The 13479-nt window shown below is 40.1% G+C and overlaps 2 protein-coding genes across 2 annotated transcripts; one reads left to right on the forward strand and one right to left on the reverse strand.

Annotated features, from left to right (window-relative positions):
* Positions 1 to 1321: 1321 nt before the first annotated feature.
* Positions 1322 to 2871, forward strand: LOC308398885 (uncharacterized protein; the record flags this gene model as incomplete). Its single annotated transcript, XM_080885753.1, has 5 exons — positions 1322 to 1609; positions 1723 to 1793; positions 1966 to 2142; positions 2674 to 2735; positions 2812 to 2871. The coding sequence occupies exons 1-5, from the start codon at positions 1437 to 1439 to the stop codon at positions 2869 to 2871; spliced, it is 543 nt and encodes a 180-aa protein (XP_080741879.1). The 5' UTR covers positions 1322 to 1436.
* A 45-nt stretch (positions 2872 to 2916) lies between these two features.
* LOC308398070 (putative nuclease HARBI1) lies at positions 2917 to 4877 on the reverse strand. The gene is made up of 4 exons (XM_080884464.1): positions 4240 to 4877; positions 4051 to 4163; positions 3854 to 3965; positions 2917 to 3773 (listed from the first exon to the last, which is right to left on the reverse strand). Exons 1-4 carry the CDS (start codon positions 4670 to 4672, stop codon positions 3391 to 3393), a joined length of 1041 nt encoding a protein of 346 aa, XP_080740590.1. The 5' UTR covers positions 4673 to 4877; the 3' UTR covers positions 2917 to 3390.
* Positions 4878 to 13479: the final 8602 nt, after the last annotated feature.

The raw sequence follows: 13479 nt of genomic DNA on the forward strand, positions 1-13479 counted from the left end.
TGTTGATTAAAACGGTTTCTTTCTGGCTCCTGTATCTGCTGGTACAGTTGAAATTGCTTAGCAACACTGAAGAAACTAATTAAGAAATTATGTGTTTGGGGTATGGCTGTGAACCACAATGTTATCACATGATAACAGTGTTAGTCACAAGGGTGGTGGAACCTGTTAAGATGCAAATAACCATGACAATACACACAACTTTGTCTCTTAACAAAACCTGCAACAACATATTATTTTGACGTGTGGCAGCATATCAGGACTGCTCAGCTGTATTAATTCACAATTAACTACATCAGCTACAGTATTATTTTACTCTATTCTTTCTCTTTTATTACTGTAGACTTTAACATGGAATGTTTCTGTCTGCAATTTTTGATTTATGCAGGTATTTTTGTTGTGGAGAAAGCACTTACGATTTGTTTAATCTACAAAACAAACAAACAAACAAACAAAAAAATCACCAAAGATTTTCTCATAAGACAACAGAAAGAAACTCCTACACAGTTACTTCTAGCATGCTCAGGAGATGCTCTGTATCTAAATAATTTATTTCTCTAAGTCTGATGAAATCTTCTGGATGTGACATCATCATCTGAAGTTCCATTAGGTTCCTCTTGTGCTTCATTTACATCTGCTATCTTTTATTTTCATCATGAAATATTTTCAGAGAACATAAAATTTTAAAAAAATGTTTGTGTGCTAATAGGCCTGAAACACCTGGTTGGTTTTCTTTGACTATGGTTATCCTATAGACACCAATAACATTATGTATGGTTTTGTTTTGCACTCAAAGAATATCTGCAAAAATAACATGTAGTACCCCTTATCCGATTTAGGGCTTTGGTGGTGCTGGTACCTATCCCTCTGTCACTGAGTGAGAGGCAGATTACGCCCTGAGCAGGTCACCTGTCCATCACATAATTGCAGTTACTGTCCTCTACAAAGTATTGTAATTTTCGAGACACTTAAGATAAATGCACTTCTTCAAGGATTGACTTCTGGAACATTTAACACATATTATTAAATTATTACTCCCTGAAACCGATTAATATTCTAACATCATTTTAGGAGTGACAGTAAGGTCTAATCAAGCTTCCTTTTTTCTTTCAGACCTTCTGTGGAACCAGCTCCAAGTTTACATTTGGGAAACAAATACCCTCTGCATTTAAGATTAGGCTTAAAACTATCCTTCTCGACAAAGCATATAGTCAGGGCTGGATCAGGGCCCTGTTTCAGGAAGCCCGTTTAGAAAACTCAGAGTGAAAAACGACACTCACGGTTGAGTAACCCCGAACTGTCCAACTCGGAATATTCGGTTTCAGAAAGGCTGATAACAATTAGTTCAATCAACGCGGAGTTGCTACAACCCCAAGTTAAGCACGCGCACGAGGATACATAAAGCCCCGATCAGTGGAGCACAGATTAAGCGAGTCACCATGGAGACGGAGGGAAAGAAGGCGCGGTCGACGTATTTCACAGCGCTCGAGGCGGAAATTCTGATGGCAGCATATGCCGACAGCATGCACATCATGCAGAAAAAAAGTAACACAGCCGCAGCTGCAAAGGAAAGGGAGCATGCATGGCAAAACATAGCCGACAGAGTCAATGCGTGAGTGTTAATTTAAACATTGATCTAGGGATTTCCACCCATATAACACGTTATTTTATGTCATTCTATTTATTATGTTATACATTTTATTTTGTGATGTGATGTGAGCGCAGGTGCAACCCAACAGGCCCCAAACGTTCCTGGCAGCAAGTAAAAATGAAGTATAAAAACATAGTCCAAACAGGTAAGGTGTAATTGTATTATGAGCCATAGTGCTTGGTCTGTGTGTCCTATGTAAATCAATTGCAGTTAGAGGCTACAGTAATATACCACCTGTAAGCACATATTGAAATTATCTGAGCACATCACAAGTACACATTTGCCTACTCTGTATGCCCAAATGTGTGCCGTCACAGCCAACAGAAAAAAAGCGGAGGCCCGAAAAACAGGTGGGGGTCCTCCACCACCACCACTCACAGAGGCTGAGCAGTTGGCCCTCAGCCAAAACAGTGGGCGCCCTGTGGCTGAAGGCATCTCTGCGGGGACATCCTCTGTGGCAACAACCCCACAAGACACAAGTGCCTACATAAGGGGTATACATCCATTCTGCACAGTCACCTTGACCAAAATGAACTATGTCGTAGTGAAGTTACTGTCCTACTGACAGAGAATGACAGTCATCAAACAGTTAGGTGAATAAACAACACTGAGACACTTGGAAACTGTTAACGTGCTGCACGGGTGAGGGCCCAGGGAGAGACTCACACACACCGAGCTGCAGTGGTACGTCTTTATTATGAGCATAGCAGTGTCCTTTAATTTTGCATACATGCGTGTGTGTGTATTAACCTCCCACAGGGTGAGCTCCCTGTTCCCAGAGACAGAGCGAGTAGTACATTCCGTACCTTTCCCAATAAGTGTAACATATGAACATATACCTCAATGCAACATAAAGCTCATAAAAGCGTTTCCACCCTGACACCTACTGATTTTGCCTTCTCTCAGTGTCGGTTGTCTCTGAGAGCATACTGACAATGAGGTGTATGGTGATTGGTATGTCTGGTAATTGCCATTTGCGCCCACATAAGTCATGAGTGACCTGTATGAACCCCATATTCTTCCAGTTGACGGTGATGGTGTACTGCATCTGGTGCAGCCCCCTGTTGAGCCAGACCGACATGCAGTTGTGAGTACTCGTAATACTCCACAGACTACATGTGTCAACAGTAGAACAGCAATGTTGTTAAATGTCTCCACCACAGGCACATGATGACGAAACAGTGACAGCTGCTACAGAGGAGGCCGCAACAGAGCCACACTAAGAGGTATACAGTGTACAGTGGAAAATATAACAACTGACGACAATGTGGTACTATGATGACACCATGGACTTACTATGTCCCCGGCAGAGTGATGCTGGAAATGAAGAGGAAGAGGGTCCAGCCACTCCTACAACGAACCTTTCCACAGTGGGTTGTTCAGCACTGATTTACAACCAACCTAAGTAGGCATGTACTATGGATGCCAATGCTATGTCCCTTGTTGCAATAGCTCCCTGTGAAGCAGCTGTATAAGACATATCTGGCCAGGAAGATAAGAAAGTGCGACATGGAAATGGTGCACCTCCAGCTGCAGATCCAAAAGTCGAAGCTGGAGATTGTACTGCTGGAACAACAGTTAAGGGTGGGTGGAGTGATCATAGATGGACGAATCATGTCAGTGTTTGTACAACATACTAATATACGCATTTATTCTTTGTGTACAGGACATACAGGGTGACCAATAAAGGCAGTTGACCACAGTATCTGTGTATTTGTCTTGTAACATGTTGGGTTGACGGGTCACAGGAAATGGTTGTGGCATATGGTGTCTCTGACTGCTCTTCCATCCTGTACGTTCGTGGGTGGGTCAGGATGTTCATCGTGTGGATCACTGCTGTTGTCTGGTTCAGCTGGACACTGTTCACCTCTAATCGTGGCAATGTTGTGTAGGATCACACATGCCACAATGATGTCACATGCCCTTTCTGGGGTGACCCTGAGTCCACGAAGGCACTGGAACCGGGCCTTGAGCATTCCGATGGTCATTTCAACTCTGGCCCGTGTCCTGCAATGGGCCAGATTATAACGCTGCTGTGGGCCCGGTTCAGGGTCAGGGTAAGGGGTGAGCAAATAGGGTAGACATGGGTACCCCCTATCACCAAGCAGGTGGCCAGTGAACTCTCCTAGGACAGAAGAATACATGTCAGTGCAAACGTCCCTGTGGCAATTGGTCTCTGTATATTTCACAGTTACTTCGACCCACCATGTCCAAATTTGGTGCTCAGTGTACATTCCCGGAAGATTCGTGAGTCATGTACAGAGCCTGGCCACTTGGCTTCCACATTTGTGATGATGTTGGCAGCATCACATATGATCTACCCAGTGCAGAGAACACATATTAGCATCCATTACCATGATGCCATCACTTGTTGGTGTGAAATGCTACAGGGAATTATGTACCTGTACATTGATGCTGTGGACGGACTTCCTGTTCACATAGTCTCCTTCATTTGCTGAGGGTGCAATGATTGGGATGTGGGTGCCATCTATACAGCCAATCACGCCTGGGAACCCTGGAAATTTATGTACCATTTGAGTGGTAGTTCACGTATCACCACATCATGCATTGAGTTTTGTTCATCCTGATACCTGCAATTTTGTGGAATCCCTCTTTGATGAATCTTGTGGGTCTGTGACCGGGGAACACCACAAACGAGTGCAGGAGACGTTTCAGTGCTACTGTAACATTCCTGACTGCCCGACAGACGGTAGCCTTGGAAACGTGCTCAGCGTCACCGATATTGTACAGAAAGCTCCCGTTTGCAAAGAAACGGAGTGCGGTACAAAGAATATGTAATGGACTGAGCGCATGTCCGCGATGTGTCACATGCGCAATATATGGCCTGAGGATGTTATCCAAATAACTTATTGATTGTGCTGAGAAACGGTAACGTTCGCACAGGAAATCATCAGGTAATGATAAGATGTCCATACGCGCTCTGATCACTCTCTCCCGGCGGAGTGCTCTGCGGAGAATTTGGGCTTCAAGATCTACTGGCTCTTCAAGGAAGGGACACGCCATGTCTGACACTTCCTGCTGTCAGGTTTCCGACAAAGAGGCGGGGTCAGTCAGGGTTAGTTGTAGTAAACCTGCTAGGGGGCAGGTTAGCTTCACGGCGTGTGTCGTCATAGTGACTCACTCAGGCTTCAGCTGAACTCGCTTTGTGAAACCGAAAACCCAGAGTTTTCGTTAACTCAGGGTATACTTACTCAGTTTTTCCACTAAACCGGCTTCCTGAAACAGGGCCCAGGTGACTAAATCCTCGCTTAGTTATCCTGCCTCGCTTAGGCCTAGACTGCTGTGGGATTCCCGCGAGTGTTTCTTTTCACTCACTCACTTTTTTCACACACTATGTGTTTATACACAACTCTTAATCATCAGTTATTATTAATCTCTGGCTCTCTTCCATAGTGTGTCTTTCTCCTTTCGCTCCCTACCGGTTGTGGCAGATGGCTCCCTGAGCCTGGTTCTGCCAGAGGTCTCTTCCTGTTAAAAGGAAGTTTTTCCTTCCCACTGTCGCCAAGTGCTTCGGGGACTTTTGATTTTTATGGGGTTCTCTCTTTATTATTGTAGAGTCTTTACCTTACAATATAACGCTCATTGAGGTAACTGTTGTTGTGATTTCATGCTATGTGAATAAAATATAATTTCATTTAACTTAATTTTAAATTTTTCTTATTTGACTTCTGTGTTAAAACAGGAAAAAAATGTCTATTTTTATCATATTTCTGTAAAGACCTAGGCTAATACTGAATATATACATTTCCTGTAGATTGTCTATGCTAGTATACATATTAATACATATTAGGTCATCATGCTGGCCTATAATGTCAAAGTAAAGTTGTCTGAAGCGACTGAAGAAGCCAGAGTTATATTGCCTGTGATAAAGATTTCCTTTGGGAGAGGTGGAAGAAGAGAGAGAGAGAAATTAAATGGTATAAGGAAGACATTACTGGGACCTATTACATGCACCGACACTGCTCTGGGAGCCATTAGCTTGCATAAACAGGTCATTCCTTTACTGAGCTGTACTCATTGATCTACCTTTGCTCCTCCTTTAACTAAATGAGCACAGCCAGTTCAGCACAAATGTTGTGGCAACCAAAGATTTTGAGGCTGACCTACAAGGTCTATCAGATGATTTAGTGGCTTCAATTAAGGTAGATATTATGGTGTGTTTAAATTTATGCATGCTGTACCATCTGTACTAGTAGTATGTATATCTGTTTCATGTTTTTTTTTTTAAAAAGGTTCTTTGATAAACTACTCCATGCCATAAACAACTACTAGGTGTACAATCTCTTTTTGCAATCATCCACATGACAATGTGCCAGAAGCCACGTTTTTAACTGCCAGTCTCACATGAATCCACAGAGACTTAAAGAACAGTTCATATAAGCTTGTTGGAGCCTTTATGTTTACACTGAGGCATTTGTTCTAAGGCCATGTCCCTTTACACCCTCTAGGCAGAAATGCACTCTGGGAGATGAGTTGATGTTGTAAAGCAGCATAATACAAGACACAGAGTGTATGCTGAAAGACTTCTAGTTGTAAAGTGGTCTCCATCTCTACAACTGTACCCTCAAACATACAATAATAACATGGACTGAACCACCACTCACAACCACTAGCACTTTATATAGCCTCTGTAGAAACTATCTACACCCTCACTTATCTTAACTGCACTACTGTATAGCTCTGTGTAAATAATCATTCTGTACATTCGATAATCTTTAATCCTACAACTGTTTACAACTTGCATAGTTCCCATTTCTGTATAGCTGTATATCTCAGATTCTGTAAAGTTATTTATTTCATATTCTGTATAGTTTTTCATATTTATATCCTGTTCATAGCCTGTACATAGCTTGTACTCACTACAGCCTGTACATACTTATAGTTATAGAATATTCACAACATACTTCATACCGTGTACATTATAACATACCATAATAGACCCATTTCTGTAGTATACTCACATATCTATATTATTGCTAATATACAGTGGGGCAAAAAAGTATTTAGTCAGCCATCGATTGTGCAAGTTCCCCCACTTAAAACGATGACAGAGGTCAGTAATTTGCACCAGAGGTACACTTCAACTGTGAGAGACAGAATGTGAAAAACAAATCCATGACTCCACATGGTAGGATTTGTAAAGAATTTATTCGTAAATCAGGGTGGAAAATAAGTATTTGGTCAATAACAAAAATACAACTCAATACTTTGTAACATAACCTTTGTTGGCAATAACAGAGGTCAAACGTTTACTATAGGTCTTTACCAGGTTTGCACACACAGTAGCTGGTATTTTGGCCCATTCCTCCATGCAGATCTTCTCGAGAGCAGTGATGTTTTGGGGCTGTCGCCGAGCAACACGGACTTTCAACTCCCGCCACAGATTTTCTATGGGGTTGAGGTCTGGAGACTGGCTAGGCCACTCCAGGACTTTCAAATGCTTCTTACGGAGCCACTCCTTTGTTGCCCGGGCGGTGTGTTTTGGATCATTATCATGTTGGAAGACCCAGCCTCGTTTCATCTTCAAAGTTCTCACTGATGGAAGGAGGTTTTGGCTCAAAATCTCACGATACATGGCCCCATTCATTCTGTCCTTAACACGGATCAGTCGTCCTGTCCCCTTGGCAGAAAAACAGCCCCATAGCATGATGTTTCCACCCCCATGCTTCACAGTAGGTATGGTGTTCTTGGGATGCAACTCAGTATTCTTCTTCCTCCAAACACGACGAGTTGAGTCTATACCAAAAAGTTCTACTTTGGTTTCATCTGACCACATGACATTCTCCCAATCCTCTGCTGTATCATCCATGTGCTCTCTGGCAAACTTCAGACGGGCCTGGACATGCACTGGCTTCAGCAGCGGAACACGTCTGGCACTGCGGGATTTGATTCCCTGCCGTTGTAGTGTGTTACTGATGGTGACCTTTGTTACTTTGGTCCCAGCTCTCTGCAGGTCATTCACCAGGTCCCCCCGTGTGGTTCTGGGATCTTTGCTCACCGTTCTCATGATCATTTTGACCCCACGGGATGAGATCTTGCGTGGAGCCCCAGATCGAGGGAGATTATCAGTGGTCTTGTATGTCTTCCATTTTCTGATGATTGCTCCCACAGTTGATTTTTTCACACCAAGCTGCTTGCCTATTGTAGATTCACTCTTCCCAGTCTGGTGCAGGTCTACAATACTTTTCCTGGTGTCCTTCGAAAGCTCTTTGGTCTTGGCCATGGCGGAGTTTGGAGTCTGACTGTTTGAGGCTGTGGACAGGTGTCTTTTATACAGATGATGAGTTCAAACAGGTGCCATTCATACAGGTAACAAGTGGGGGACAGAAAAGCTTCTTACAGAAGACGTTACAGGTCTGTGAGAGCCAGAGATTTTCCTTGTTTGAGGTGACCAAATACTTATTTTCCACCCTAATTTACGAATAAATTCTTTACAAATCCTACCATGTGGATTCATGGATTTTTTTTTCACATTCTGTCTCTCACAGTTGAAGTGTACCTCTGGTGCAAATTACTGACCTCTGTCATCATTTTAAGTGGGGGAACTTGCACAATCGGTGGCTGACTAAATACTTTTTTGCCCCACTGTATCTATATCACTAAAGCACTTCTGGATGGATGCAAACTGCATTTCGTTGCACTGTACCTGTGCATGTGCAATGACAATAAAGTTGAATTCTATTCTATTCTATTCTACATACACATCTTTTTCTCCATTTTGATGTGTTGCTGAGCAAAACTGTTGATGTGTTTTGTTTCGGGGGGGGGGGGGGGGGGGGGGGTTGTATAAATTGGAAGCGCAAGAGGCCTTTGCATTTTTAGATATATTTTTTAATATAACAGAAATCCTTCAACAACATTTATGTAGAGTTCTTTTAAAATTAATAACATTTAAGCAAGGTAAAAAAAAACACACACACAATGTCAACAAGTGTTAACATTGTGTTTTCACAGTCCATCAAATATTTGATGGACCATCAAATGTTTTAAATGTTAAACTGGGAAATGTTTTTATTTGTTTTTTTTAACTTGATGCCAGTAACACAAGCCAATTGACTTGAAATAGTTATGCAACTATGTTGACATATTGGTACATATGCATTGGTGCACATCTCATATGTAGATTGCACACCAGGCACTACTAATGCTTAGACTGATTTTTCAGTAGCTTTACTAAACAAAAAACTAGGCATGCTAAACCCAGACAGATTTAAACAGTCTAATGGGTGCTGACCCACTAAAAACTGCTTCAGATCATCAGCGCTAACAATTAGAGTGGTAATAATAAATATTACATGGAAAGAAATATTACATGCAGAAAGAAACAGATGAATTTCATACTGTGGTTTTTCCAGTGTGTGGTGGATACAGGTCACAATAGTTTTTCACTCATCACCATCGCTATGCTAAGTAGGACAACTTGCCACGTGCTTACAGAGATTATCTAAGTACATTACATGTATCAAAAAGTACACATAACATTTATATACAAGAGTCTGAAGAATGATTTGATAGTAATGAAAAATAATCCATGTCCACTGTGAGAAAAATAGAAAATATTTGATTTTCGTTGTTATTTTTGTTATATGCATATACAACTACTATAAAGCCTCATTTGTATAGCCCTCTAGGCTTTTCCTCCATAGATAAAGGGGAAACCCTGAATTTTAACATTTTAGCATTTGGTTATTTTGGAGGTGTCCCGAGGGTCACCTATTGTGATCAATAAATCAGCAAAAAGTTGTTCCCATTGGAATGTTAACTCATTCACTGCCATTGACGTCTATAGCCGTCAATTGCAGTGAATGAGTCAATGGGTTTAACTCATTCACTGCCAATGGCTGGCAGTGAATGAGTTAAGCGCTTTACTCAATGAAAATGACAGAGTTGTTTGGGGAAGAAAGATTTGTCACCACACAAAATAACCTTTGTGTTACCTTTAAAAAAATCTGTCATGTTTAACACACTTTCTATTTATGCAGTCCTTATGGGAATATTGCCAAACTATAGAGTGGAGAAACTAGGCTTTATATAAAAACATCAATATCTCAAAGCTTTTGCCAAGTCTTGTTAACAACACTGAGTGAGAACTGCCAGAGATAGTTGACTAAATTTGCCTACAGTCAACTTTACAGCTTCACAAAATCCTTTTATATCCATAACAAGCACCCACTAAAATAATTAACTCTGCAGAAGGGGGTCATTTATTGTGTCTGATAGTCTGCAATGCTACTAAAAAAGAAAAAAAAAACGTACAGATTTCCATGAAATTCGTTAGACAGACAATCCTCAGGCGGTTGAATAATTGATTCAGTTTTGGTGGCGATCTAGATTTGGGATTTCTTTCCTGAGACAATTACCCCATTTAGCCGTGACTATCAAAACTGTTTTCAGCCATCAAACTAACCGAGATACAGACAAATGCAAATCCTAAGGGTATGTTTCCAATAGGAGCGAACTCTTGCATTTGCAGCACTTTTTGCTCACTTTTTTTTCTTCCGTTTTATCCATTTACCTGATGTTCTAATAAGTTGTCTGACAACGATAAGCAAAGACGTGAGAACAGATGGATGTGTGATTCTGGCTTTCTCTCTGTTGTCTTCTGATTCACTGTGACCCAGGCCAATCGGTTTGGAGTGAAGGAATCAACAGCCATGCTGAGAGAAGGAGGTTTAAGCTCTCTCAGGATGTAGCCAAAGAAACATATTGTGTACACACCCACATATAGACACATCGACAAATAACAACGTATTTTCTATTCAAAAGCAGTTGTGAGGGTAAAACACGAGGGGTGTTTAATTATAAACTATTGTGGATTAAAGAACTAACTCACAAACAACAAAGGAAAAAGGGGTAGCACTTTCTATTTCAGCCAAGTATTAATGTGCTGTTAGCGGGGTAGGGTGGAAACGAGAAGGTAATAGCAAGTTATCAAAGCTTAATTTCCAAAATAATATCCAAAGCTCAGTGATATTTTATATTAAATTTATGTAACTGGTTAATAACAGATCAGAACCCGGGGGTAATAATGTAGTAACAAGCATGTTGTTGGTTTGGTTAATTTTTCATTTAAGGTTTAACCCTGGAGAAACCATGGGGTCGGCTCTGACCCCATGGCTTCTCCAGGGTTAAATGTTTGATACTTTTATTTTGAAAGACAAAAGTGGCAGTAATAAAAACGATGGCAGAACGATGGCAGTCTTGTATTTCCACCCTAAATTCGGCATTCCTATTTTAATAATGCAAACTCTTTGGTCAAGTAAATAAATTTAAAACCTTAAAAATGAGTTTGGGAGTAAGGTCCAAATGCTTGAAAGTAAAATTCTCAAGCATTATCCAAAAACATGCCATATCAGCAATGAATCCAAATTTAACATTTCTAGTGTCTGCAGTCATCTGTAAAACATGATGAAAGATCTCTCATGGTTTGGAGGAGCATTTCGGCTAGAGGTTTGGGGGATCTTGTCAAATCTGATGAAATTGTGAATACAGAAAAGGGCCTTGAAGTTTTTATGCACCATTCATCTGGAAATATTCAGTCTGTCTGAAATGTGCAAAAGTGCTTTTGCACATTTCAGCAAATCACTCCACATATTTACCATTTTCTTGGCAAAATATAAAGAAGTGATGGATGCGTAGTACTGTAAATGTTAAACTATTTACTAAACAGCTACCCATTTCCAGTCAACATGCTGAACTTATATAAATTCTTTAGTGACAGATAGAATTTTGCTTATAGTTTGCAGTTGTCTTTCTCATTGCTGGTGAAATATCACTTTAATGGCATGAAAAGTGTTAAGAAATGAGTAACTTGTCCCTTTAAAGAACATATGATAATTTAAGTGTTCCTCCTACACTCCAAGATTCTGAATTCTAGCAGTCCAATGCTTTTGGGTTGTTTTACTCACATATCTAATTTAAGGTCATAGGGTTGAATTTCTTAAAAATATTTTTAAAAAGGCCAACTTGCCGACACTTTTTATTCATCAACACAAAAACAAGCTTTGTAGTTTCAGCTCATTATATGTATACACATAGCGATTTGTAATGGGCAATACTCACTAAGTACAGGATTCCTAATAATCCAAGAAAAAGGGAAGTCATGCAGTTCACCTCAGGCTAACAGAGATTATGTCAAGCAAAATAAAATTTTTCAAAAAAGGCCTACTATTACTATGTAATAGGCATTATAATACCTATTTAGTATGTGCAACATTATTTTACTGCCCTGGTATTCATGTGTTATCACTCTTCAAAGCTAAAAATAAAACAAAAACACAACAACAGAGACAATTTGAAGCTTTTATAGTCTTGTTTTGGGGTGCCACTAAATTTTAGGTTGTGAAGCCCAGAAAAACATGTTTCCCCAGCAACAGGAAATTAACATGACAGTGAAATCAAATTTTGATATTAGTGTAAAAGGCCCTTCTAGTTGCTACCAACATTACAAAGGTGTGACTGCAAATTATAGCGGGAGAAAAGCAGAACAATAAGCAGAACTGCCATTTATGCTTTGAAATAAATATGCATTCATACCCTTGAGGAAATAGCTGCAGCCTGAGGCTTCAGACTTCACAAAGCTCTGCCTCACTGCCTCACTCACTCACTATAACTGTTGATTTAATTAAATATGCTAAACATTTTCTAATATAAACTGAGCTTTCGCAGCGCAGGACACTGATTGTTGTCCTAGTCTATAAATTTGAGGAAACCATCCTTTGCAGGGCTCACAACCTTATTGATTTTCCCTCTGAGGCTTATTAGTTTATGAAATCCTGTATTTCCTCTGTCTTCCTCTCCAGACTGAGGAATTGCTTAAGAGGACAATATAAAAGGAACTCAAACCTTGTACCTTTTTTAGAAAAATTTAATAGCCAAGAGCTTTTTTTCTATACCAACAAAAATGTTCAGAAACCAGTCAGAAATATTAGAAGATCATATTATACTGGTTTCTAACTAGCTGCTTAATGTAATGTGGGGTTCTCTAAACTAGGATGGGCCATTATTTCAGAAGCCTGGATAAATGTCTATAAATATTATATAGATAATTATGACTTTGGTAATCCTCAACAGTTCTTCTCACTACAGTTCCAATACCATTATTATGAGGAAATAAATGCTTCCAGAAGCCTCAGCAGTAGATCCTGCTTAGTGTTAACAGATAATGTCCTGCCAACATGCTGTGTGTGCTAAATACAACATGTTACACAGACGTTAGCCTGGGCTTTATATTAACATGTTACAGTTAGCACTCACCTCAAAGAAATAACCTTGCCTAAGAACGGTTTCACAGCGCATTAACATGGCTGTAGAAGCGTTTCAGTTCTATGACCAGACGTATATTCACATCCAAAACTGAATTAATTCTTTATCAAAGTATCTGTGCTTCTTACAGGTATCTTAAGAATTTATGGAAGATTTGTAGGGAACACCATTTTTAAAAATGGAGAAACTGATGTTTAGTGGTAAAAAGAGTGCTTTTCTGGGTAATTTATGACACCAAAACTTAAATAACTTAACTACAATGGAATTTATACTGTGTCATTTTTGCACGCCATGCAAAAAATTCCATGCCATTCCATGCATGCAGAACTTCTAAAAGTAGGACTGTTTTTGCAGCAGGCTAACATACATGAATATTTGAGGCTAAAAAAGCTTGTATCACTTAAGATGATGTCAGCCTAACCCACATGGCAGATATGTGTGTCTATCCCAACAACAGCTGGACCTAATTTCTTTTCTCAGTTGGAATCAGAAGCATACAAAATGAGGAAGAGGGCGGAGAGTTAAGATATTATTTTAGTAGTGGG

The sequence above is a fragment of the Rhamphochromis sp. 'chilingali' genome, assembly GCF_963969265.1.
Source record: "Rhamphochromis sp. 'chilingali' genome assembly, chromosome: 6".
Classification (NCBI taxonomy): Eukaryota; Metazoa; Chordata; class Actinopteri; order Cichliformes; family Cichlidae; genus Rhamphochromis; species Rhamphochromis sp. 'chilingali'.